Genomic DNA, 27658 nt, shown 5'->3' on the forward strand with positions numbered 1-27658 from the left:
AGCCCCCTGCTTAAGCAGGAGATGCTACATTATTTCAGACAAGTGACTGTCCAGTCTCTTCTTAAAATCCTCCAGTGACGAAGCTCGCTTTTCGGGCAAGAAAAAGGACATCAAACGAAAATCTCTTGTGTGCTTTGAGGAGTGCAAGTCTGCTTGAGCCCCGTAAAGGCCCTCACTGCTACCCCGAGGAAATATCTTTCAACCAGAAGTAATAACTGGAGCCTCACTGCCGTCATAAGGAACTCCCCGATGACTTTTGCCAAAGAGAAACAATATTAACCCCGGTGATCTGGCTAAATTCCAAATGGGTAATTATACTCCTGCTCCATAACTTCAAACATCTAGAGGTCATCAAAACAGGCACTTGGTTAAGGCTTGAGAGGGCTATGAACAGGGCAGAAAAAAATGAGGAGGTTACGACAACATTTTATCAACAGAGAAGTCCAACGCTTTAAATGTCAAGCAAGCAATTAGAAATGCAGGTTGTTGGTTGATTTTTTTTTTAAAGACTTAAGAGAAACATGTGGGTTTTAATAGGTAGCCTGGTCTGCCTGTTATCACCCCCCCCCCAAAAAAAAAACCAAGCCATGATTATTCATTCCTAGATTGAGAGTGTAACAGCAACATTTAACACTGGAGAGATCAGAAAACTGGCTTACAAGTCACTTCTTTTTTTCTAACAAAGAAAAGTTTTCACAAAGAGATTAGAACCTGCATTGGGTCGCTTCGTGTTGTAAGGCGGCCCATGTCATGGGTCCCTGATGGCGAACCTATGGCACAAGTGGCACAGGTGGCATGCAAAGCCCGCTCTGCGGGCATGCAAGCCGTTCTCCAGCTCAGCTCCACCGTGCATGCGTGCGCGCCTCCCGCCGGCCAGCTGATTTTCGGGTCTCTGCCGCGTAGGAGGGAGATGTGCACACATGTGGGGGGCAGGCCCCTCCTGCACCCCGTTTTTAGTTTCAGGAGCTTCAGGGAGGCCTGCTAGTCCAACAATGGGGCATGGGGGCGGCAGCACCCCTCCGCGGGCCACCTTTGGTCCCAGAAGGCTGCAGAGAGGCCTGCTAGGCCCAAAACAGGGCATGGAGGAGTCACCCACATGCGCGGGGGGTCATGTGCATGTAGAGGAGTGGGGAGAATGGGGGAGGTTGTGTGCGAATGCGCAGGGGGTGGGACGTATTCAGTGGTGGGTTGCAAGCGGTACGCTCCGGCATTTTATCTTTGTGCAAGCTACATAATCAAAGCTAATTGAATCCTATTGGAAGAAATGCCCACCTGGGTTCAGTTCCAAGTGGGGGAAAAGACACTGGATTCATGGAAGTTGCTTGGAAAGAAGGTTTATGGAGGATGGACAAGATCACATGGCATGAAGATGGAAGAGATGCTGAGAGTGCTGAGGTTTTATGCCCTCTGTTAGGCTTTGAATCTGAGTTTGTGTTCTGGATTGGTTGTCAGACTCCCATGGGGCCATATAGGGGGTAACTTTGTAGGTTGTCTGTTGAGTCCTAGGCTTGGTTGACTCTTGCTGGGTGATGATGTGGTGAAGGGCAATTAAATGGCTCTGCCTGAAGGAGGTAGATCTTTGTTATGTAGAATAGACTGACCCAGTCTTAATGGCCCATTGACAAAGTGGGGGTGAGTTTCTGCCTCCCTTTCAGGGGAAATATTCTGCCCTTTTAATATTTCCTAAAATATTTCATTTTTTTAGGAGAGGGGTGGGTGCTAACTTCCTACAATACTAACTAACTACATAGTAATCAAAACTAATTTAGGCTTGGAGACTAAAACATATGAAGAACGGTTGCAGGAACTGGGCATGTCTAGTCTAGAGGGGAAAAAAAGACTAGGGTTGACATGATGGCAGTATTCCAGTATTTGAGGGGCTGCCACAGAGAAGAGGGGGTCAACTTATTTTCCAAAGCACCAGAAGGCAAAACAAGAAACAATGGATGGAAACTAACCAAGGAGAGAAGCAACCTGGAATTAAGGAGAAACTTCCTAAAAGTGACGACAATTCACCAGTGGAACAGTTTGCCTTCAGAAGTTGTGGGTGCTTCATCACTGGAGGGGTTTAAGAAGAGACTGGACAGCCACATGTTTCAAATTGTAGAGGGACCCTTGCGTGCATCGGGGGTTGGGCTAGAAGACCTCCAAAGTCCCTTCCAGCTCTATTGGGGTTGAGCTCAATGCATCAAACTGCAACTGTTTTCCAAGAGTATGTAAGCAGTACAACTTATTCTTCTTCCTCTGTCGAGCTATTTTCTGGTTCAAAACTGATTCAACTCTCAGCCTAGGTACCCAAACTCCAGACAGCTACCACAACAGTTCAAACGCAAATGCAAAATTGAAAAATTCAAATTCACCCCCCCCTCCCCGTACACACTCCTAAATATATACACACCCAACCAATCTGGGGAATCAATAAAGAGATATGCTGTATTTATTCGGTGCAATGCTATGGCAACTGCCTGCCCAAGCTCACTTTCTGAAATATGTTTCCTAGCAACAGCGGGGCTTTCCCCCACCCCCACCCCGAATTGGCAAACAAATAAAAATTCTAGCTCTGGGAAAAAGGGGGGGGGGGGAAAACCCTACAAAGCTGCCCATAAATAACTCAAAGGATTCTACTTTTAGGTTTCACATTGACATGAAAAACCCTGTTTTAAAAGACAGACAAGCTTCAATTGGCTGACCGACTCCTGCCTTCCTGGGGAACTGGATCTCTCTCTCTCTCTCTCTCTCTCTCTCTCTCTCTCTCTCCCTCCCTCCCTCCCTCCCTCCCTCCCTCTCTCTCTCTCTCCCCAACACCCCCCCCCCCGCTGGGGAGGGAGGGAGGGAGGAAGCAAGCCAACAGGGCAGGCCGGAATATTAAATGCAGGTAGTCTTCAACTTAGAAAGGTCGGCAGTTCGGCGGTTCGAATCTCTAGCACCGCGTAACGAAGTGAGCTCCCGTGACTTGTCCCAGCTTCTGCCAACCTAGCAGTTTGAAAGCACGTAAAAAAAATGCAAGTAGGAAAACAAGAACCACCTTTGGTGGGAAAATAACAGCGGTCTGTGCACCTTCAGCGTTTACTCATGCCATCCACATGACCACGGAGACGTCTTCGGACAGCGCTGGCTCTTCGGCTTTGAAACGGAGATAAGCACCGCCCCCTAGAGTCGGGAACGACTAGCACATATGAGCAAGGGGAACCTTTACCTTCAGTCCTCAACTTACAGCCACAATCAAGCCCAACGTTTCGGTTGATAAGCGAGATCCCGGTTAAGTGAATTTGGCCCCAGGTTACGGACTCACTGCCTTCTATGAATCACCACAGTTGTTCATTTAGGGACGTAGCCGTTAAGTGAATCTGGCTTTCCGCCTTGACTTTGCTTGTCAGAAAGTCACCAAAGGAGACTGCATGATCCCTGGACACTGCAACGGTCATAAATGTGAGTCAATTCTCAAGTGTCTGAATTTGTATCACGTGGCCAACGGGATGCTGCAACAGTCGTGTTCAAAGGGATTGTAGGTCATTTTTTTCCAGGGCTGTTGTAACTTCAAACGGTCGCTAAACGAACTGCTGTAGGTGGAGGGCTATCTAGGTGCATACAGGTAGCCTTTGATTGACAACAGTTCAAAGTTAAAACGGCATGGAAAAAAGTGACTTATCGCTAGTTTTGACGCTTACAGCCATGGTAGCATCCCCATAGCCACGTGATCAAAATTCAGACGGAATTGGCAACTGACTCCTATTTATGACGGTTGCAGTCTCCCTGGGTGACGTGTTCCTCTTTCGCGACCTTCTGAAAAGAAAAGCCAGGTTCACTGAACGACAGTCTGACTAATCGAACAGCTGCAGTGTTTCACTTAACCACTGTGGTAAAAAAAGGGTCATAAAATGAGGCAAAGCTCACTTAACGAATGTTTCACTTTGCGACAGAAATGTTGGGCTCAATTGCGGCCGTAAGCCGAGGACTACCTGTAGTATGAGCTAAGCCCGTTTCCTAAGGGATATAAATTGATTTGGTTTGTTTGTTAAATCAATGTGCCACCCCCACCCCCACCCCCCGCCGGCTCTCTCTGTCAAGCAACTCTGGGCAGCTTGCGGCATCATAAAAACAGCAATGTAAAATATTAAAACGCAAAAGCATTAAAAGCAAGAGCATTAAAAATTAATCAGAACTGGCTAAAAATAGGAAGCAATAGATAGAGAGGAGGTGGAGGTGGAATCTTCTCATTCTCTCAATCACCTTTGGCATTGCAACCCCCACCCAATCATCAAGAGTCAATTTTGAGGCTCTTTTGGAAGGCCAAAAGGGTGGGGGCGATTCTCAGCTCAAGGGGCACGGCAGTCATAGCAATAGTGCCTGGAATATTGTGTTTCTTTCCTAGCCTTATGGGAAGACCCATCTTTGCTTGGACAATGAAATATGTTATTTTATGAAAATTGGAGTCCAGCTCTTCTGGCACACCAGGCCCAACCTAGAAATCGTGCACAACAAGTTCTTCTAAAGATGCAAAGATCAAGCCACATTCAAAAATGCCAGGGAATTCCCTAGTTTGGCATTCAAACAAATCAGCTATTGAGAGACACATGGATAAAAGCAGGGACGTGCGGTGAGGGTTATGGCTGGGAAGGCTGGTGACGTCATCAGGAAGGCGGGGAATGGGACCACGTGTGCAGCACACGTGGTCCCATTCTCTGCCTTCCTGAGTGAACATTAAGGGGACCGCGGAGTGCACTGATCCGTGTAGCATTGCTTCCTCCACCTGCGCCAGTCCCTTCCCCCCCCCACTCCTTCAAGGTCTCCCTCTCCCACCAACCCAAAGCCCGATCCCCAGCTCCCTCGGGTAAGGCTTGAGCGGGGTGAATGGGAAAGCAACGAAAGGGGCTGCGCTTTCACCCCGCTCAAGCCTTGCCGCCTGCAGGCACCGCCCGCCCTCGCTGCCCCTTTCATTGCTTTCCCACCCGCCTCTAAGGCGCGCCAAAGCCTCCTTCATCCCCCCCAGCGCGCGCCCTTTTTATTTCCCGTGACACCCCCCCATTTCAGGAAAGCTTTCCCCATTGCCTGCGGGGTGAGGGGGGCGGCTCCTCTCCCCCCACTCCCTCCGTCCCTGCCTCTCTCCTCAGCCCCAAAGCTCCGTCCGCGTGACTCACTTCCAAGGCGGTGGCTGGAGAGGCACGCAAGAACGGCGAGCGGTTTCCCACCAAAGCAGCGTTCTGTGCGCAAGAAGGTGCTGCCGGAGGACAAAGGGACGCAAACACACATCTACCCATCTATCTTTTCCAGCTACCTAGCGCTCTTTTCCACCGATCGCGCATGTTGTGCACGCAAGAAAGAAAAGTCTGCGGCAAAGCCCTTGTCGCCCCGAGCTCTTGTTTGCACTTCCCCCCCTTTTTTCTTCGCTCCATCCCGCTCCGGCTCTGGAAGGGCCAGCGAGATTGGCTCCAGCTGAGATCGAGAGGGAGGAGAGGAGGGGGTAGCTGCGGGCTACCTTCTGGCCAAATGCGCACGAAAAGCGTGCGCGATCGGTGGAAAAGAGCGCTAGGTAGATGCGTGTTTGCGTCCCTCTCTCCTCAGCCCCAAAACTCCGTCGGGGCGACTCACTTCCAAGGTGGTGGCTGGAGAGGAGCGCAAGAACGGCGAGCGGTTTCCCACCAAAGCGGCGTTGTGCGCGCAAGAAGGCGCTGCCGGAGGACAAAGGCACGCAAACACGCATCTACCCAGCTGTCTTTTCCAGCTACCTAGCACTCTTTTCCACCGATCGTGCACACTTTTCGTGCGCATTTGGCCGGAAGGTAGCCCGCAGCTACCCCCTCCTCTCCTCCCTCTTGATCTCGGCTGGAGCCAACCTCGCCGGCCCTTCCAGAGCTGGAGCGGGATGGAGCGAAGAAAAAGGGGGGGAAGTGCAAACAAGAGCTCGGGGCGACAAGGGCTTCGCCGCGGACTTTTCCTTCTTGCGCGCACAACGTGCGCGATCGGTGGAAAAGAGCGCTAGGTAGCTGGAAAAGACAGCTGGGTAGATGCGTGTTTGCATGCCTTTGTCCTCCGGCAGCGCCTTCTTGTGCGCAGAACGCCGCTTTGGTGGGAAACCGCTCGCCGTTCTTGCGCACCTCTCCAGCCACCGCCTTGGAAGTGAGTCGCGCGGACAGAGCTTTGGGGCTGAGGAGAGAGGCACGCAAACACGCATCTACCCAGCTGTCTTTTCCAGCTACCTAGCGCTCTTTTCCACCGATCGCGCACGCTTTTCGTGCGCATTTGGCCAGAAGGTAGCCCGCAGCTACCCCCTCCTCTCCTCCCTCTCGATCTCGGCTGGAGCCAACCTCGCCGGCCCTTCCAGAGCCGGAGCGGGATGGAGCGAAGAAAAAGGGGCGGAAGTGCAAACAAGAGCTCGGGGCGACAAGGGCTTCGCCGCGGACTTTTCCTTCTTGCGCGCACAACGTGCGTGATCGGTGGAAAAGAGCGCTAGGAGGCTGGAAAAGACAGCTGGGTAGATGCGTGTTTGCGTGCCTTCGTCATCCGGAAGCGCCGACAACATTTCTGCCTCCGCAGCTCCCGGGCGCGGCCGGACAAATGTATATAATATTATAATATTATATATATATATAGTAAATAATATTATATACTATTATTTCATGAAGAGAGGTGAGGCCCTGCCTCCCCTGACCGCACGTCACTGGATAAAAGTCATATTTATACATCACTGAAGAGACAATAAAAATCCTAGGAAGGGAGCAATAAAGAGTGAAATACATTCCCTCCAATACTCAGATAAACAGGGATCAACACCCAGATTACAGCTGTATAAATTTGAAGAATAGATAAATACATATGAACAGGCAGCAAACCTCACACCTACTAGCACTGATGATGTTACCTAGCTGAATAAGGAGATGTCTGCAAGCAAATAACCATGATCAGAGAGCAGCAAGAACTTCACAGTTCAACCCTGAGTTAAATATTTTCTTTTCTATTGCACACAAATTGCAATGGAGCAGAAAGCATTTAATGCAGACTTTGCATTTTATGGCCTGGGGGCCGTATCCGGTCCTCCGGCTGTCTCTTTCTAGCCTGCAGTGTTAACAGTGGAGGACAAGCGACGGCAGCAGTAGGGCAGGGGGTAGGAGTAGGACGGCGTCAATCCTCTACTACAACAATCCCAGTTTCTCATGTGGCCCCTTGGGAAAATTTATTCCCCATTCCCGATTTAATACAGTGTTTCCCCAAAAATAAGACCGGGTCTTATTTTCTTTTGACCCCCGAAATAAGCGTTTGACCTTATTTTCGGGGAGGTATTATTTTTGGGGTGCAGGCGGCCTCTTAACCTCAGCCCTTGGACCAGCTGATCCAGGGGGGGCAGAAGTTCTTTCTCTGTTTCTGGCACACTCTTGCTAGCCCTAGCATTGCTGGGCCTGCCTCTCTTTTTGCGGCCACCACTAAGAGAAGGAGCGCAGTAGCTCAGGTTTGCAGGAGCAGCCTCCGCGAGGCCATTCCGTGTGGATGGCAGGCGCATGTGGGGCGCGTGGGGCATGCCCCCCCATTCCCACCCCCGGGAAATGGCGGGGACCGACTGCTCATGTGTTTAAATATTTTAGGGAAGGGCTTATTTTCAGGGGAGGGCTTATTTTAGTGCATGCGCTCAAAAGCCTGATTGGGCTTATTATCTGGGAAGGGCTTATTTTCGGGGTGGGGGGGAAAGGGCATCAGTTACAAAACTAATTCTTGCCAGGCTGATCACCTACCTTTATGTGGCTGAAGTCACCAACTTTAGTAGCTTCCTGTGGATTCATAGGCTTATTTTCTATACGTGGTTTTATCACTTGTCGAAACGGACTGGAAAGTGGAAGGCCGCTCACACTAATTCCATCTACAAAAATGGGGAAAAGGTCAAAATTACTGCATTTTATTTTCTAGGATACTTTTCAGATTTTTCTCTAAAGATTGTATTTGCCTGGTATGTTTTCCCATAGTTTACTGTCTGACCCCCCCCCCCCCTCTCGACGACTGTGAATAAACCAGAACACAGGCTTGGCTGTTTGCCACAGTTTAATTACTGAGATAACGAATCCTTTGGCTGAGGGCCCAGACAACTCACGTTCAATAGAGTAGCTCTGCAGCAACCCAGATAAGTCAAATGAAACAACGCAGATAGTCCAAACGAGCAGACACGGCTAGAATACACAGATAGATTTTCTTAACTACTAATTCGAACGGTTGTTTCCTGCAAACGTCCCCTCCCAACGCCTCACCTATAATCTCTCTTGGAAGGGGCCAATCCACAACCACCTGTGCTTAACCATCTTCTGTGAGTCTGCCTACGGAGTTGCTGCTTCCGTTTCTCAGCCCTTCTCAATCTAGCATCAGGGACAAACTGCCTTTGATCCTCCCCACTGCTCCATGCCTCAGGCGCCTCCTGATGGCCAACAAGCCTCTCTGGTCCCTGCTCTGAGTCTGAACCCTGCACAGGGTCCTCCACATCGTCCAGGGCAGACTCATATGGCTCCTCGCTATCCGTCCATCAGCAGCTCAACCGGATCCTGCTGGGCCACAACAGTTTACTAAGCTCAATTTTCGTTGTTCACAGGATAAAATGAACTATAGTCAACAAATATTACATATAAGGCTAAAATCTAGTTGAATAATTTTGGTTCTATATGGTACACGAACCGAACCATTAAGGTGGAATCCAATTCAAATAAATTTGAATGTTTTACATAAACATTAAAGAAGAGAAGATTGTACTGTTGGAACTGAAGTTGAAAAGAATGGAGGCAATAAACCCAAGAGAAGTGCTGGAAGAATTACAAATTGCTACTAAATCATAACTTGCTCTTTTGTTTTGCAATGTGATTGGAAATTGTAGCTAATTCAGAACTAAACATGCTAGATAATTTCACCATGTGAAGACAAAAAGCACAGAAGTCCAAAGTTTATTCATAATTGGAATAATATGCTTTGGCAATACTTTATTCTAAAGCAGTATTTTTAAAAAATTGAGGGGAAAGAAATCGATATATTTTTAAAGTAATATAAATGTTAAGTCTAAATGTGACCAAATAATGCAATATTCAATAAATGTTGAATGGATATTTATTAGTATGAATTATCCACAGTAAAATAGCATTAACTTTTGTCAAATAGCATAATATTAATAAACATACTTAAACGTAAATGTGACATATTATACCAATAATCTTTTACTAGTGATTTACATGATACTTTATTTTTGCCATTCTACATACTATTATGCCATTCTATATATTGACTAAAATCTTGCCTTTTGAAATTTGTATCATAACAGATATTCATTGCTATGCCATCAAAATGATTGACTTTTAAACTAGCAGCTTTTCTCCAAAAGGCAAAAAAGGTGACCACAGCTTATTAATCTGTTATTTCAAAGGCGAGAAATGGATTTCAACCTTTAGCTTTGATCCAATTTAAATAAATATCAACTAGCTGTTATATTAGTTGCTACGCCTGATATTGATTGGTGTTGATATTTATTTTGCAGGTTACGTTTTAATGCGACTGATGTAAATTGGGATGCGTGGCACTTGTATCCGTTTGCAATTCGAGTAGTCTACAAACCCAATTAGGATAAATAAATCAGCACTGAGATCTTTGTTAGATTCCTTTGCATTTCTTTGAAAAAGGAGTTAGCCAGTACTAACTGACTGCTTATGAAGTGCAGGAAAACAGTCTCGACGCTAACCCAGAAATGAATTGATTGTTGAATGGAAACAAGAAAAATAAACACAGCAAACAGAAACCAAAGAGTTCATTTTCCAATCCTAGAGTAACTGGGATAGGAAGGTCCTCCCGACAAGCTTTCCAGTTCCTTGTGCACAATCTCTAATTTGCTTATCTGCAGCATCTACAAGAACACAAGTTATAGGGAGGCCTAATCTGCCATTATTCTCTGTGTGTGTGAAAGGGGAGGAGGGAGGGAGGGAGGGAGGGAGGGAGGGAGGGAGGGAGGGAGAAAGGAAGGAAGGAAAGGAGGGAGGGAGGGAGAGAAAGAAAAGGAAAGGAATAGGTTTCATGGCTCAGAAAGTAAGATCAAAGGCTAGCCCAGTCCTTTCCTGCTCTCAATAGGGATATTTATAGAATATCACCAGGCTACAAAGTGGGAAACTATGAATTCAAATCCTGCCTTACCCATGAAAAACAGCTAAGTGACTTTGGACTAGTCACTCTCTCTCAGCCCAATTCACCTCACAGGGTTGTTGTGGGGAAATAGGAGGAAGGAAGGTGCGCTGAATATGTTCACCACTTAAGAGTTATGTGTAAAAATTATTAAGGCGGGATACAAATCAATAAAATGAAAAATGAAATGAATGAATATTGCTTCCATAAGCAAACCTCAGAGAGCCTGAAATAATTTCTCTTTGGGGCAGGGGTTATTTTGTTATGTATATATTACTAGCTGATAACCCGGTGTTATGTAATTTCTAACGTTGGATTTCCCCCCCTTACCAGAGGGAGCCTCCTTGTGGAGTACTGTGAAGCCGTTACCATGGCAACTCCACTGCACTGTACAGTAGAAGCCATTACGGCAATACGGCACAACAGGCTGTATCTTAACAGAATACCCGCCCGAGGGATGTTTTGGGTGTCTTACCCCAACAATATTTTTCCCCAGAAAGTAAGTCATTTGTGTACCAAGTTTGATTGAAATTGTTCGAGGTGTTCCAGAGTTATGCTGGAACATACATACACACTCACACACACGGCCATTTTTATAGAGAGAGATTATTGTATCAGCCTAAAACTTCTGACTCCAAGGAAAGTATGTCTTTATCCTTGAGGTTTGTTAACTTCTCCAATCAAATAGCAAATGAATTTTAATCTAAAATCCATTACTGTACAAGAAAGTAATTAACTTACCTTTATTAATACTGGTTTAGTAGTAAATAATTTATAACAAAGTAGAAAATAAGCACCATGTATTTAGTACTGTGACTCTTAATTAAAATATGGAGTCATTAGATTTTATCAATAGGTGACAATAATACTTTTGCCTGCAAGAATTTGTGGAGCACCAACCGAAACCTATAAATTATGTATGCAGTATTTCTCTTGCATTATTGAAATTATCCGGTTTATGATACTGTGCAATGGAGCTTTTCAATTACATTCTAGAAAATGCTGAAAAATGATTTTCTCTCTGCTTTATCATGTAAAAGTATACTTAGCAATGTAAAACCAACTCAGGAGGTCTGTTCCTCTATCATCTTTCACTGGGTCAATGTGTTGGAATCTGACACCAAGCTTTCCCAAGGAGCTAAGAGGCAAATGAACAGCTTGTCTTCAGAACCTGTGGGTGCTTCATCCCTGGAGGCTTTTGAGAAAAGACTGGACAGCCCTTGTCTCAAATTGCATAGGGTCTCCTGCTTGAGCAGGGGGTTGGACTAGACCTCCCAGGTTCCTTCCAGCTCCATTCTAAACTGAAATCAGCCTTGAATCTTTCCTATCTAGAACAGGGGTGTCAAACTCGATTTCACTGAGGACCGTATCAGGGTTGTGTTTGACCTTGAGGGACTGGATGGCGTGAGCAGGACGGGCATGGCCCCTGGGCCTTGAATTTGATACTCCTTATCTAGAAAGAGGCTCAGAAGGAACCCACCCTTTCACAGGGTACATCTGACAGTTATGCTGGGTGTGCTTTAGTCTGGCAAGATTCCTGCCTATGAGCAACACAGAATAAAGAAACTACTCAGAGCAATTCACAGTATCACTCTTGGTTCCTTGTGCGTGACAATCAATGTAGTGGATGGAGTGTGTTACAGGAAAACTAAACAAGGTAGGAAAAGTCTATACCTTTACCTTTACCTTTATTTCGATTTTTATACCGCCCCCTCTCCCCAAAGGGACTAGAGCACATACCGTATTTTTCAGAGTATAAGACGCACTGGAGTATAAGACACACCAAGATTTTGAAGAGGTAAATTAAAACAAACGTTTTTGCACTCTGCAGATCTCCCAAACCCTCTGCAGGACTCTTTTGTCTAGAGGGGGGGAAATGCTGAAGAGCAACTGAAAAGCCAAGCCCCCTTCGCTGCAGAACTGCCAAGGTTTGACAGCACAAAAAAGTCCTTCCAAGCACTGATGGTTGCAATGACCAAGTGATGCCACCATGGCCTTCCAGAAAAGGAGCTAATAGCAATCATGAAACCTCGCCAAGATTTTTGCTGCCAAGTTCATGGGATTATGTGCCCTTCTGGCTGATGGGTTTTACATAGCTATTGCAATTTTCTCATAAAGATGATCTGGTTGAGTTCAGAATTGGCTGGGATGGAAAACCAAGACAAATACTTCTTGTATTTTCTCCAAGCCTTTCCGAGTTGGACTCTAGCGGCCAATTATCATCTATCAACCTGTTCAGGATTTGTTCCACATTTGTTCCATAGGTTCTGAAGCAGTTTAAGCTCTCTGCTTCTATGTCAGCCTCTTGAGATTTTTGCATTTTGAGAAAACTTCTGCTTATTTACTTGGCAGCATTTTGGAGGGCATTGTTTTAAAAATGTAGAATCATCTTTCCAGTGAGAAGAGACTTCGGTTAAAGATTTTTGTTTGCAAAACATTTTTTTTTCCTATCAGCCTAACCTGCAGTCCTCCCTCGTAACCACTGATTTTATTATTCTTAATTTTACACATGATGATATTTACTGTTTTATTGGCCTTGCTACAATTCTTTGAATGTAAATCCCATTTACGTGTTTAGTAAAATGAAAATAACTGTGTATGCTTTAAAACAAATAAGCCATATATATGTTTTATAGACGACAATAAAAATTATTCACATCTTTCACCTTCCAAATATGGTAATTTTAGTTAATGTAGCGCATGGCATTTCTTGTTACACTATTCTCCTAAGTAACATTTCTTCACATTGTACTATGAATTTCTAGAGTAGGGTGGTTTTATAAACAGTTCTGGGGGGAAATTAAAAATGGCTCTTCTAGCCCACAGTTACCACAATTTATGTGTTTATAACAGTACAATACCAAACAGTTCATAATTCAAGCAGAGAAGAAAGCTGATTTCAAATATATAGACAAGTGCAGTCCATCCTATCATTTTATAGGGTTTTTTCCTCTTTCTTTTTTGCTTTCTGCATACGCGACAGGAGGAGTAAAAACAGAAGTCCATTACTTCCCACTATGTACTATGATGTTTATATACTCTTTATAGAACCCTCCATTGGGTGTAAATGAACCGTAATTTTTAAAAGGAATTACAAAGAGACTTCAGTAGGATCAGAAGCCTTAATCAAAATGATAATGGCAGCATTACATCATGGCAATGCAAATTTTACTCCTTTCGTATGAACATCATATCAAATTTATCATTTGTTGTGCACTGCCGAGTTGCTAGTCCTTTATATTTGGAAAATTATCACACCTTGATAGTTGGTAATGTTGGATAACCATTTGTCTGAAGTGGTGTAGGGTTTCCTGCCTAAGCAGGGGGTTGGACTAGAAGACCTTCTATTCTATTCTATTGTATTCTATATTCTATTGTATTCTATATTCTATTCTATTCTATCCTATCCTATCTTATTCTAGTCTAGTTTAGTCTGTTTTCCCAGTTCAGAAATGTACATAGGGATGGGGTGGGTGGGGCAAATGATAAAAGCAGTGGTAATACATTGTCGACACTTAAATCTTGAAAATTAATGTAGAATGTGTAACTCCTTAGCATCAGTGTGTGTTAATATAAGGCAACTTGCAGTTGGAACAGAGTTCCTTTCAGGCGGGGAGGGGAAGTAGAACGTGTAACTCCTTAGCATCAGAGCATGTGAATATAATACTGTATATGAAATACTGATGATCTGATGGTCATTTCGAAAAATCCTTTCTTAGTGAGCATCTAAAAACCAAGGGGAACATACGTGTAAAGTTTCAGTTTGTAGGCTTTACTGTTCTGGAGATTTCGTGATGAGTGAGTGGTATTTGGCTTTTATATATACACTATATTGCCAAAAATATTCGCTCACCTGCCTTTGCTCGCATATGAACTTACGGTAAGTGACATCCCATTCCTAATCCATAGGGTTCAATATGACGTCAGTCCACCCTTTGCAGCTATAACAGTTTCAACTCTTCTGGGAAGGCTCTCCACAAGGTTCAGGAGTGTGTTGATGGGAACTTTTGACCATTCTTCCAGAAGTGCATTTGTGAGGTCACACACTGATGTTGGATGAGTTTACGCGGCCTACCGCTTCGTGGCTGAGTTGCTGTCATCCCCAAACACTTCCACGTTCTTATAATACAGCTGAGAGTTGACTGTGGAATATTTAGGAGCGAGGAAATTTCACGACTGGATTTGTTGCACAGGTGGCATCCTATCACAGTTCCACGCTGGAATTCACTGAGCTCCTGAGAGCGACCCATTCTTTCACAAATGTTTGTCAAAACTGTCTGCATGCCTAGGGACTTGATTTTATACACTTGTGGCCATGGAAGTGATTGGAACACCTGATTCTGATTATTTGGATGGGTGAGTGAATACTTTTGGCAATATAGTGTATATATAGATAGATAGATAATTAACCACAAACTATTAAAACAACAAATCTAAAGACAACATCTAAAATATAAAAATTCATATTAATAATATATATTAAATTAGAGAAGTCTGTTCAAAATTAAATTGTAGCCGTTGGTATTAGATAAAACTTCAAACCCACCGTCATTCAGATCTTGCAGAAGGTTTTCGTGACATGAGAAATCAAGCTTGACTTTAATATACACAGTAAATACAGCAACACTTCCCGGCTTTAAAGGAAACTGGGAGAGTGTATCTTCTAGGTTCCAACTCAAGAAGTCACCGAACAGTTTTCCTAAAATAAAAACATGTAAACGGAAACACAATCAATGTATATCCCTTCAATAAAATAATCCAATGTTAAATACACGTAATCCTGCTTTTGCAGAGATGTTAATATTTTTAAATGTTTTCTTGGGAAATTTAAAAAAAAATTGTTTTCCATCATCCTTCAATATTTCTGTAATGCAACAAAAAGAGCTACTATAAGGTGAATACCATATATTCACTGTTTTCAGGAACAAATTGGGAAGGTTTTCCCCTCCTAATCAGAAAACAGAATATAAAAATTGTTGACTTAGAATGTACTGTATTTTTCGGACTATAAAATACACCGGATTATAAGATGCACCATGATTTTGAAGAGGTAATTTAAAAAAAACGTTTTTGCACTCTGCATGCCTCCCAAACTGTCTGCAAGCCTCATTTTTTGCAAAAAAAAAAAAAAAAAAAGTGTGGGGGGAGGGGCATGCAGAGCTTTGGGAGGCTCTTAGAGTGTTCCTGGAGGTTCAGGAGAGGGGCAAAAAACTGACCTGTTTTTCACAAAAACAGGCCATTTTTTGAACACAAAAAAGGCATTCAGAGCTTTGGGAGGCTTCTGGAGTGCTCCTGGGGGTTGGGGGCCAGCAAAAATGAGCAAAAACGGCCTATTTTTTGTTTATTTTTGCCCTCCCCAGTTCCAAAGAGCACTTTGCAAGCCTCCCAAACCCTCTGCAAGTCCATTTTTCCAAAGGGGTCAGAGTTAGGCCAAAAAAGTTGGCTTTTCCAGCAAGCCGGCCTGGCCTGTTAATTTTAATTTTAACTTATTTTAAATGTATTGTGTTTTTTTTTAAAAGTCGGCTTGTTTTTTTGGAAATGGATTTAATCTTTTTTAACTTTTGGGATGTGTGTTTTTTAATGTTGTACGCCGCCCTGAGTCCTTTTGGAGAAGGGCGGCGTATAAATCCAAATAAACCAAACCAAACCAAACCAAAAATGCTGCATTGTGTATAAGACCCACCCAGATTTTCACCCTCCTTTTGGGGGGGGGGGAAAGGTGCGTCTTATACTCCGAAAAATACGGTACTCTAAAATTAAGCTTCATCTGATGCTTAATTAGATTTCCGTAAAACATATTTAAAATGGTAAGTCTATATTACGTTTAGTATCTGAAGATTTGAACTGTCAGTTCTTGACATTTGTTCTTTAGCTGCATATGGTCATTCTTCCTAAACATACACCTTCTACTTCCACCCAAAATAATAAGAATGATGATTCCTATATTTCAACTCAGAATATGATTTTGGAGTGGGGAAAAGAGTTTCCTCTGCCCTAGTCAAAACCATCGTGGAATGAACATGAAAGTCTTCACAGTATGGGATGTATTTAAAACGTGAATAAAATTGGGAGATCTTAAAAAATGACATTTATTAGGGCAGATAAATCTCCCTGCTTGTAAAGCAGAAGAGCCTTCAATCCATCCTGATGTAGTATTCAAATTGAAGTTTGTCTTTATGTCTGTATGAATGACAGTTACATTAAGAGCTAAAATTTCCCTATGCAGGAGTGCCACTTATTTTAACACCCAACTGCTCCTTAGCAAGAAAGCATGATAAAAAAAAAGAGGGCTGTGAAAATATCTACAGACCCCTCATATCCTGGACATAAACTGTTTCAACTTCTTCCCTCAAGACAACGCTATAGGGCCAGGATGGCGAACCTATGGAACGGGTGCCACAGGTGGCACGCGGAGCCATTTGTCAGGGCACGTGAGGCATTGCCCTGTCAGCTGGCCAGAGCGCATGCGTGCGCTGGCCAGCTGAGTTAAGCCTTTTTTAAAGCCACTTTTCGCCCTCCCCAGGCTCCTGAGGCTTTATAGGAGCCTTTGGAGGGCGAAAACAGCCTCCCCCACCCCAGAGGCCCTCTGGAGTGCAAACGAACGGCCCTATGGGCAAACTGGAAGTTCAGGAACGGACTTCCTGTTTGCTCGTAGGATCATTTTTAGTCCTCCGGAGCCTTCAGGGAAGCCTCCTGAAGGTTCTTGAAGGCTCCGGAGGGCTTAAACCAGCCCTACAAGCAAACCGGAAGTCCGTTCCCGAACTTGCGGTTTGCCCATAGGGCCAGTTTTTTGCGCTCCAGAGGGCCTCCGGGGGGGCTGTTTTCGCCCTCCCCAGGCTCCTATAAAGCCTCTGGAGCCTGGGGAGGGTGAAAACAGCCTCCCCCCCCCCCCGGAGGCCCTCTGGAGCGCAGAAAAACGGCCCTATGGGCAAACTGGAAGTTCAGGAACGGACTTCCGGTTTGCTCGTAGGGTCGTTTTTAGTCCTCCGGAGCCTTCAGGGAAGTCTCCTGAAGGTCCTTGAAGGCTCCAGAGGGCTTAAACCCGCCCTAAGAGCAAACCGGAAGTCCGTTCCCGAACTTCCGGTTTGCCATAGGGCCAGGTTTTTTTGCAGTCCAGAGGCTTCAGGGGAGCTCCTGAAGCCTCTGGAGGGCCTGGGGGGGCTGTTTTCACCCTCCCCAGGCTCTTTTAAAGCCTCTGGAGCCTGGGGAGGGCAAAAAAAACATGCAAAAAATGTGGGGGAGCACCTGTCATACGTGCATTCGCACGGGTGTTTGTGTCACGCATTGCATTATGGGTGCGGCACGCCCGCGCACGACCCCCCTGTACTAGGTTCGCTCTCGCTGCTATAGGTCATTGCACATCAAACAACTAGACACAAAGACAATTTTTTCCCTCATGCCATCACTTTGCTAAACAACTAATTCCCACAACACTTGTCTTATGGCCTGGGATGTCAAACCACCTATAGCAGGGCTGTATTACTATTATCCTTCTCATCTTTCCTATTAACTATTTCCTTAGCTTCTTATGACTCTTAACTTTGTTGTTTGTATCTTTTGGTTTACGTTGATTGCTTTCATTAGTATCCAGTTATGATATATGTTGATTGCTTATTTAGTATCCTGTGACTATTGCTGGATGTTGTATCTTACAATTTATGATTATTTTATTTTATGATTATAATCATGGTTTATCACTTGCTGCTTGTATGTACACTGAGGGCTTCTGTACCAGAGACAAATTCCTTGTGTGTCTAATCACACTTGGCTAATAAATAATATGTCTATTCTGTTCTGTTCTGTCATATTCTATTCTATTCTATTCACAAAGGAAAATGTCTGTTAATCTGTGGGAAAGGGGTGGAAAGGGCTATTGGATTCAAACTATGGTAATTTAAAAGACATAAAGTAATCTGCTTTATCCTTATAGGAATCATTGAATGTACATAGCCAAATATTATTTTATGAGGTTCAAGCCAATTACAGGGAACTGAACTTATGGATAATCTTTACATGACTACATACGGCACACTGCGAAGCATGAGAAGAGTGGACTATACATTTATTAAGTAAATAAGACATATAAATTGCTTTAGAAACTAACCAGGTTCTGTTGTTTGGCAGCGAAGTGCTCTTCAGGAAGAAACATATACAGTCTATCAGAATGGGATCTACAGTCCACCTATAGTCTACATAGCATAATGTAACATCTGTATCTCATAGTCTTATACATCTTATATGGTATACCTTTTCTTTAAGCTCGAGAGATAGAACTTAACGGGTTTGAATTCCCATGTAATAAGATCTGACTATGAACATCTGGAGATTCCTAATAAGAATAAAACCAATCATGCCCTACCTCATGATGGTTATTGTAACTGAAAACACCACACAATATATACACTCTGCACAAAATAGAGAAGGGCAATGGTGGAAGTACATGGGGACATGATAAAATGTAATACCTCTCCCACCCACCTTAAAGAAAAATCGACTGTGTTCCGGGGCTGACATCGCTACAACACAACATGCAATCTTGGAGCTGCAGGATTGCTGTTGAAATCTCTGTTGCTGGACGGTCCTTTTTGAACTTAAACCGTCCTGCAGAGACGGTGATAGAGAAGAGTACGTCCTGCTGATCTCAGGGGCATCACAAAGCCCCTGACTGATCCAGGAGCAGCTTTTTTTTCAGCTACAAGAGAAGCAGCCGAAGCTGCATAAGGTTGGGATAGCTCCCCTGCAACAGAAGCAGAGCAGGAGAGAGCGTGTGTCGAAATTGGTGAGATAAATTTTATAATTAGAGAAGAGAACACTCAAAAAGAATTAGAGTAAAACTAAAATTGAAGATAGAAGAGAGCACACGGCGGATTAGCTTGAATTAAAACTATTGTGTTATTTTTTTTTCTTTAATTTCTTTTCTTTTCTATGGATGGAATTTTTACAAATGCCTCTTACTATTAAATTGGACTGGTCTTTTTCTCCTTCTTCTTCTATTTTTCTCCATTATTTGTATTTGTGGACTAAGAATCTCTTTCCTCTAAATGCTCGGCCGGATCGGAACTTTTAAACACTTGTTTTTTCTATCCTTAAACTCAGAGCTTAAAGAGGGAACTAAAAGTAGAGAAAAAAGAAGTAACACTGTGATCTAGAGGCTGGAGGCTTGGTTACATCTGTTATCTCAAGGCCATTGGCTTTGCTTACCGAAAGGGACAGAGAGAAAACAAGTCTTGTTTATATAGGTGCTCTTTTGGAGTAAAGAGAAAGCCCTGACTTGAAAGATTATACTGAATTTATTTGAAACCTAGCAAAAAGTCTTGGATGTCCTAGTGGCAGTGTTTACAACTTGGAAAGATGGCGCAACATGAAGAAGAGGAGCAATTAACATTGCAAAGAATTATGTTAGAAATTCAAAAAATCTTAATAAGCACAGAAAGAATAGAAAAGAATCTGAAGTTTATAGAACAAAGGGCGGGTGTCAGGCCTGTAGTTATATTCTTTTTAGGATCTTTGGCCTGCCACACTTTCTTATAATTTTCTATGCTGTTTCAATAGTGTAGTAGTTGGGAGGGGGGAATAGAAAGGAGTAGGATTGTGGAATGTATTGTTATGGATTTTCTTAGAAGCTCAAGGTCGTCTTTTGTCTCCGCACCTCGACACCTGGCCAGAAGAAAATGGGTGTACATGCCAGCGTGGATGATGATGATTGGAACATGTGATGGATTTGTGGGTGTGGGGATAGATCATGAACTTTCAACTGGGTGAACCCACAGGATGTAAATCAGAGTTGGAATTCCATAGAGGTGCTAACATGCCTGTAGAATAAATTGGACATTTAAAGATGGTTTTGCCTTGGACAATGATTTAATTCTGCATGGTATTTAGAACCCTAACAGCGGGAAGATTTGAGGATATTAATGAAACAATGATGAAACTTGAAGATAGAGTTCAAAAAATTGCAATAAAACATGAACAAAGTGACGAGAAAATTGTTGGCGCTGACAATAAACCGAGAGAGGAGGGAAATGATACATGTGGAACACTAAAAGGAGAGGTAGAAAGTGGAGAAAATTTGGCAGAAACAATGAGAGTATTTTTGGCAGAAGCACCAGTGATAACCAAAGTCCAGCTGATGAAAGGAACAGATGGAGGGTCTCGAGTCTTTACAAAATATACAACAAGTTGCCAAGAGAAGTTCACATAAGACTTATCAAGAAAACATTTAGAATACATATTCTACATATGACAATAGATATTGGATTGCACTACTACTGGAAGGATACAGGATGATGAAATTAAATGTCATAATAAAATGATGCTAAATATAGTTAAATTTTGAGTATTATGTATAAGACAAAGTAATAATAGTTATAGTTAAACAAATGATTAATAATAATAATGCATTTATATATACTAGATTGACAATATGGAATTTTATAGAAGCTGTAAGTGAAGACCATGGAGATGATGTGGAAAAGCTTTTTTTTATAAAAGACAAACAATTCTATATAGAATAGAATATAAAGATGTAATATCATTGGATGAGTGCAGGATGATGTAATGAAATGCCATAATATAAATTCACTTTAAATTTAGTATGTACGTAATAACAGCTATATTCAATGAATGTTTAATAGTCATAATAATTGTATACATATATATTAGATTGACGATATGAGCAATGGAATGTGCTGAAATGCGTAAGCTGACATATATTAGAGAAACTATTATATTATAATAATAATGTATGCAAATATACTTGATTGACAATATGTGACTTTATATAAAACTTAAGGGATGACTATGGAAAGGATGCACAAAAACCTTGTAACCAATCGACACACTGTATGGAATGGAAGATGTTTTTATGTTATGTGCTGTGTTTGTTTATATTTAAAAAAAAACTTTACATAAAAAAATTGACTGTATACATCATTTAGACAGATTTTAAGGGAAAATAGATTTGAAAGAAATTTAGATTTCGGAACAGTTGCCAGAATTGCTCCATCAGAGGAAAACAAACTCCAAACACTTGACAGCATTGTAGCCAAAATACAACCATGGAGAAGTTAAAGGGATACGACCTTCAACTGATTCTAGGAAAGCAAGAGTTTAGTTTAGTTTATTGTCATTGCACCTTGTACAACAAAATTAAATGTGATCTTCAGTGTACAATGACAGTTCAGGTTGTGGTGGTTAAGGAATCATATGCAGTCATTAAGCACAACATCGGGTGATGGCTGGTTTCCTCACTGACTTGACTTATTGGAAGCTGGCAGTGTGTAAGAAATGCAATTCCAATTAGAAAAAGAAAACTGAAAGAACAGAAAACTAAAACAAATCAGTCCAGCAAATAGAGAAACTGGGGAGCAGAAGTGGATTTTATAGCAGTTGGGAAAAACAAGAATATTAACCTTTTAGGTTGACCATTTTTGATGTCACCTCCAGCTTCTCCAGTGGTTCTGTTCCAATATTTTCAAGTTTAATGATGAGCGGCTGAGTCTCTCCGTTGTACAGCTGGACGGACACGCTGGTGGTAATTTCATCCCCTGAGGAAGGCTGAAGTGTACGAGCAGACCTTCAAAAACGGTAGGAGAGAGACCAGTGGGTAATGGATCTATCATTAGAAAATGAATCCACATATTATTTGCAATACATTCACAGACGGCTTTTCTTTCCATTCAGTTGTGTCCAATTCCCTGAGACTGGACCAGCCCCTGCAGTTTTCTTAGTAAGTTTATCAAGAAATGATTTGCCATTGTCTGCATACTAGGGTTGAGCAATTGTGACTGGTGCAAGTCATCCAGCATAGTGGTCACCAACTGGTGGTCCATGAGAAAATGTTGGTGGTCTGCAGAAAAAAAATATTTGCATTTTTTATATTGCACTAAATCAGGGGTCCTCAAACTACGCCCCTGGACCGGATACATGCAATGAATGTTTGTGTTGCTACAGAGTGTTTCCCCCTTTGGGTTTTTTTTTTTGTGCAGGTCGGAGGGGGGAAGAAATTCCTACTTGGGGTCTGCTTCAGCTTGGGGGGGGGGGGGGGGGGGGCTTTAGGCCAAGGATGGAGGGAAGTGATGCTGGTGGCGAAGAGCCGGAGACTGCATCATGGCCTGGAACTGGCTGACCATCTCAGCCCCCTGAGTCTCCAGGTGCAGGTGCCTGGCCTTGCACTCCCACAGGTCTTCCTTCTGCTTGGAAAGCCTATGCTCGTAGTCCTCAGCGAGGTGCTTCTGCTGAGCCTCCTTCTTGTTCAGATCCAATATGAACTGAGCCAGCTGTTTTGCCAACTCTTTCTCATGGTGTCTGTTTAGCTCCAACAACTGTTGGGGTCCTAAGGAGCCTGGGAGGGGGAGAGGAGGGGCTCGGAGGGGAGGGGCAAGTAGAGGCTGGCCAAGTGTCCCTTAACATGAATGACATTGAGTTGACCACGCCCACCCAGTCACATGACCACCTAGCCATGCCCACCCAGCGTGGGGATCACATTAGGCAGATCATATTAGTGGTCTGTGAAATTTAAAATTATGAATTTAGTGGTCCCTGAGGTCCAAAAGATTGGTGACTCCAGATCCAGCAGGCATCACACCCAAGGTGGAACTAGAACTCACGGTCTCCCAGTTTCTAATTTGAGGCCTTCACCACTACACCAAACTGGATCTCTCAGATATTGCTAGATCTAAAAGTAATAATACTTTTAAAAGTAATAATAAGCAGTGTCACCTAACTTTATGAGCACTATTAATAACATGGGGGTGACGGATCAGGCCAAAAACAATCACTCTAATGGCAGAAGAAAGCCTTAACCACAATTAGTTCGGCACTACTATTACTGCTCTTCAGCTGCCACACTTGGAAGATGGGGACTGCATCAGCTACAACTGTGGGTAGGGGCAGATGTAGAGAATTTTTACATTTTGGATTCTAAAGTGCAAACTAAGTGAAACTTGGTTTTGAACCATGATAAAGAAAGATACAATTAAAGTTAACTTCTGTGTAAGGTTTCCTAAAAATGGCCGAATTGATTCATGAGTATCGAGTCAAGTTTCAATACAAAACTAGTCAATTATTAGGAGCACCATTAGGCAAGATCTTTTCGCAGCCAGGTCTAAGCTTTGTTTGATTTAGAGCTGAACTTTACCCCTGTCCCTTCCCTCCCCTCAGTCTGTGTCATCAATCACATTCCCCTATGAGATGCACCTGTCCCAAGCCTGCTGCAGTAATCTAAGATCGGACTTCAGCCGACAGTATGCGTGGAATGCACTCCCGCCCTTCTCTCACTATGACAACGTTGGGAGTTGACATTCTGCCCCTGAGAACTGACAAAAGTGTTAACACTCAAAGCTAATTGGGATAAAATCAAGGCATTTCTGATCCTTCTGAGGTAAATTTAGCACAGAGAGACAAGCATTTTAACCCTCCAAAATAAATTAACAAAGAAGTCAAAAATACATATGAGGTACTGTAATGAAACAGCTCACTAAGGGAACTCAGAGAAAATTTTATTATTTTTCATACACACATACACAGACATAGTCAAACACAAACACACAAACGTGTGTATACACACACACATACATATATATATGTGTGTGTATATATGTGTGTGAGTGTGTGTGTGTGTGTGTGTGTGTTTTGCATTTGTGCTGATAAATAAATAAAAGGAGACTAATATAGATCTATTTCAAGCTATTTAGCTCTCATCAGCTAGCCATACCCTTACTGGGAATCGAACCTGGGCTGTATTACATATCAGGCAGTTGTGTTAGCCACTAAGCCACAGGCTCTCCTCCTTTATCAGCTAAGCCAGGGAAATAGGTATGTATTGTGTCACAACCCCTGGTATGCCCAAATATGGGAGGGAGCATACTTAGTGGCTAACACAACTGCCTGATATGTAATACAGCCCAGGTTCGATTCCCAGTAAGGATATGGCTAGCTGATGAGAGCTAAATAGCTTGAAATAGATCTATACTAGTCTCTCTTTATATATTTATCAGCACAAATGCAATACAAATGTAACAAAGGCAACATAAAAAATGGTTTTCTGCCTGGATGGCTCCTAGGGTGTGCCGAAAGACAGAAAAAGGGAAGCAGTATGCTCCCTCCCATATTTGGGCATACCAGGGGTTGTGCCACAATACATACATACATACATACATACATACATACATATCTATATATCTCAGTACATATACAGCAAGCCCTCAATTTGTGACCACAGCTGAACCCAGAATTTTATGTTGCTAAGTGAGAAATTTGTTCAGCGAGTGTTGTCTCATTTTATGATATTTTTGCTTCATTTGTTAATAAGAACTGCATTTGTTAAATTAATAACACTTAAGTGAGAAGGAGGAGCTTCCTGGAAGAAATGGCGGTCTGCTACAGAGCTCCGTAGATCCGCGGGGCTCTTTAAGGGAGCAGGGGTGCTGCCGGCCCCCCTTTCCATCATGGGGGACCGGGTGTCCAGCAAACAGCTACCCTGGATCTTTTTACGACCCAAGTGGGGGTCTTCCAGGGTAGCTTGACGACAAAAAAGCCTGGGGAGTGAGCCGGTGAACAGCTGAGGGGAGACGCCTTCCGAGACGCCATTGGAAATCGGCGGAGCGCGCCGTTTGAAATCGGAGGAGAGGAGTGGAGTGGTGTAAGGGCTGCGCAAGGCTCGGAAAGGCTGGGAATGGCTGCTGAAATGTGTGGGAACGCGCTGGTGCTGGCAGTGCCGGAATTGGAGGCTTTTGATCTACAACCGGCTTGGGACCGAGGCCAGAGCCGGCGGTGGGCGGAGAGGCCGACTTTGGAGCTACGAGGACCCAAGCGTCGGTGGCGACGGCTGGGAACGCCGAACGCCGAATCCCCCGGCCTGCTGCTAACCGCGCTAACTGTGGGAGGCGCAGAAACTATGCAGGCTGAAAAGGAAGGCTGGAGGCTGGTAGGAATGGCGCTGGGGTTTGAAATGGTGGTTTGGGGAGCTAAGAACGAAGATGTAGGCCATGGTAAGAATTAAATACCGATGGCCTGGTAGGAGGAGGGCTACGATTCAGGAGGCTACTCAGAGACTGGGGGGGGGGGGCTTGCTGAGGACAGGCAGGAGGCTCCAACATCAGGCTGGGCAGAGGAGTTATCCATCGCTGCCAGCTGCCTCCTGGTCTGTAACCATTTACCCCCCCCTGCTGACTATTTATTTCAACTTGCCCCTGTTTCCATCTGTTTCCATCTGTGTGCGCCCTGGAGGATTACCACCTATCCTCTGTGACCCTACTGCCTGACTGACCATCTTCCCCTTACCCATTATCAATAACAGTTTAACTACCCCTCGCCTTCCATCATTGACCATCATTGACCATCTACTAACCCCCACCATTGACCATCATTGACCATACTACCCCCACCTACTGTCTGTCATCTGACCAGCCTACTACCATCACCCCCCCCCCCCATCTAGGTCTGGACAATTCTTTGCACTGGAGCCCGGCTCTTTCAACTTCTTCAAGCTATACTGGATTATGGTACTCTGGCTGGAACATCCACAGCACAGTTCCTAGGCCCTGGCAAATTTCTTTTCAACATCATATGTATTCAAGAGCAGACCTCATCCTACTGCGGGAGTCCCCCCTCTCGCAGGTGTGGCCCTCCGCCCTTTCGAGGGCCCACCTTGATGACGGATTTATTAATCTCGAGAGGTGGAGGAAGCGGAGACTTAGGGGTTTTTTATTTAATTGTTTTTTACAATTTTATAGGGGTCCTGGGGTTGGGGGGTGGGTGGGTCAGGTCAGGAGCGAGGACAGAGTCAGGTCACGAGGTGTGGTCACGAGCAGAGGGAGCGGAGGGGAAGAGGAGGGGGAGGATGTCATTCCTGTGCAGGGCCTTTTGATTCCAACGGTCGTAGGGAGGGGCAGATACGAGGACAGATTAAAAACTCGCATGGGAGAGACCATGGGTGCTGGTTACACCCGGTCGCTTGTACCAACCCCCGCGTTCTAGGTGGTCAGGAGCTTCAGACCCAGGGCCTGAGGCTGGTGCTATGCAATGCGAGGTCCGTCGTTAACAAGGCCCCCCTCATTCACGATCTAATTTCAGAGGGGGAGCCGGACCTCGCGGGAATAACGGAGACCTGGTTGGGCCACGAGGGAGGTTTACCCCTCGTGGAAATGTGCCCGCCAGGTTATCGAGCATTTCACCAACCCCGGGCCCAGGGAAGGGGCGGTGGGGTAGCAGTGATTATTCGGGAGGACTTAGAGCCGAGGGAGTCCACTGTGCCTCAGACGCCCGGATGTGAATCCCTTGTTGTGAAATGGGGCCCTGGGAGACAGTTGGGCCTGCTGATAGTATACCTGGCTCCTCGCTATACATCAGCGGCCCTGCCCGAACTCCTCGAGCTGATCGCATCGGTGGCGGTTGAGACCCCCAAACTTTTAGTGATGGGGGACTTTAACCTGCCATCGGTGGGAGAAGCATCTGAGGGGGTTCGGGAGTTCATGGCCTCCATGACAGCCATGGACCTGACTCAACTGATTCAGGGCCCGACACACGAGGGAGGTCACACCTTGGACCTTGTTTTTGTCTCTGGCCAGTGGTTGAGTGATCTGGGAGGAGGGGACTTAACCATCACTCCCCTGTCATGGTCAGACCACTCACTCCTCCGACTTGACTTCCCTGGTGCTACCCCCCGCTGCGGGGAGGCGGAACCGGAAAACACTAGATGGTTCCGCCCCAGGCGCCTGATGGAACCAGAGAGGTTCCAGATGGAGCTTGGGCCACCTTCTGCGGCCCTGACCCGCCCTCGGGTAGAGGACCTGGTGGTCGCGTGGAACAATGCGACTACCGGGGCCTTGAACCGGGTGGCGCCTTTGCGGCCTCTCCGGCGGCAACGCTCCACCCTGGCCCCTTGGTTTACTGAGGAGCTAAGGGTAATGAAACGCCGCAAGAGATGCCTAGAGAGTCGTTGGAGATCCTCCCGCTCCGAATTTGACCGGACACAGGTACGAGCCCATTTAAGGACGTACCTTGTGGCATTGAGAGTGGCCAAACGTCAATATTGTGCCACCCTCATTGCATCCGCAGATGCCGCCCTGTTTCGGGTGTCCCGCTCCCTCCTATTTCAGAGGTCGCGGGAGGCCCCTTTACAGGGTAGGGCAGAGGAATTTGGGAAATATCTGCAGGATAAAATCGCTCAAATCCGGAAGGATTGGGTCCCTTTCAGTGGCCCTGTAGAGGCGTCCGTGGCGAGTCTTGAGAGACCAATCTGGGAGGAGTTTGACTTGGTTGCCATCGAGGATTTGGACAGAGTGCGTGGACGACTGCGACCTACCACATGTTTACTGGACCCGTGTCCCTCCTGGCTTGTACTGGCATCCTGGGAGGTTACACATGACTGGCTCCTGGGCCTAGTGAACGCTTCGTTGGGTGAGGGGTCTCTTCCAGCCACCTTGAAAGAGGCGGTGGTGAGACCCTTGCTCAAGAGGCCTTCCCTGGACCCTACGGAGCTGGCCAATTATCGTCCTGTCTCCAACCTTCCCTTTCTGGCGAAGGT

At 44.7% G+C, this 27658-nt stretch overlaps 1 protein-coding gene across 2 annotated transcripts in view; it reads right to left on the reverse strand.

The window, feature by feature from the left end:
* The window catches only part of TRAPPC9 (trafficking protein particle complex subunit 9), a 361114-nt gene that overhangs the window by 253586 nt on the left and 79870 nt on the right, over window positions 1-27658 (reverse strand). For both annotated transcript variants that reach the window (XM_081951044.1, XM_081951045.1), the window contains exons 15-17: window positions 21543-21706; window positions 14678-14830; window positions 7725-7849 (exon numbers count right to left, since the gene is read on the reverse strand). In XM_081951044.1, the coding sequence (XP_081807170.1) occupies window positions 7725-7849; window positions 14678-14830; window positions 21543-21706 (442 nt within the window). The remainder of the gene's footprint in view (window positions 1-7724; window positions 7850-14677; window positions 14831-21542; window positions 21707-27658) is intronic.

Source organism: Natrix helvetica (genome assembly GCF_964273705.1).
Source record: "Natrix helvetica genome assembly, chromosome: 4".
Taxonomy (NCBI): domain Eukaryota; kingdom Metazoa; phylum Chordata; class Lepidosauria; order Squamata; family Natricidae; genus Natrix; species Natrix helvetica.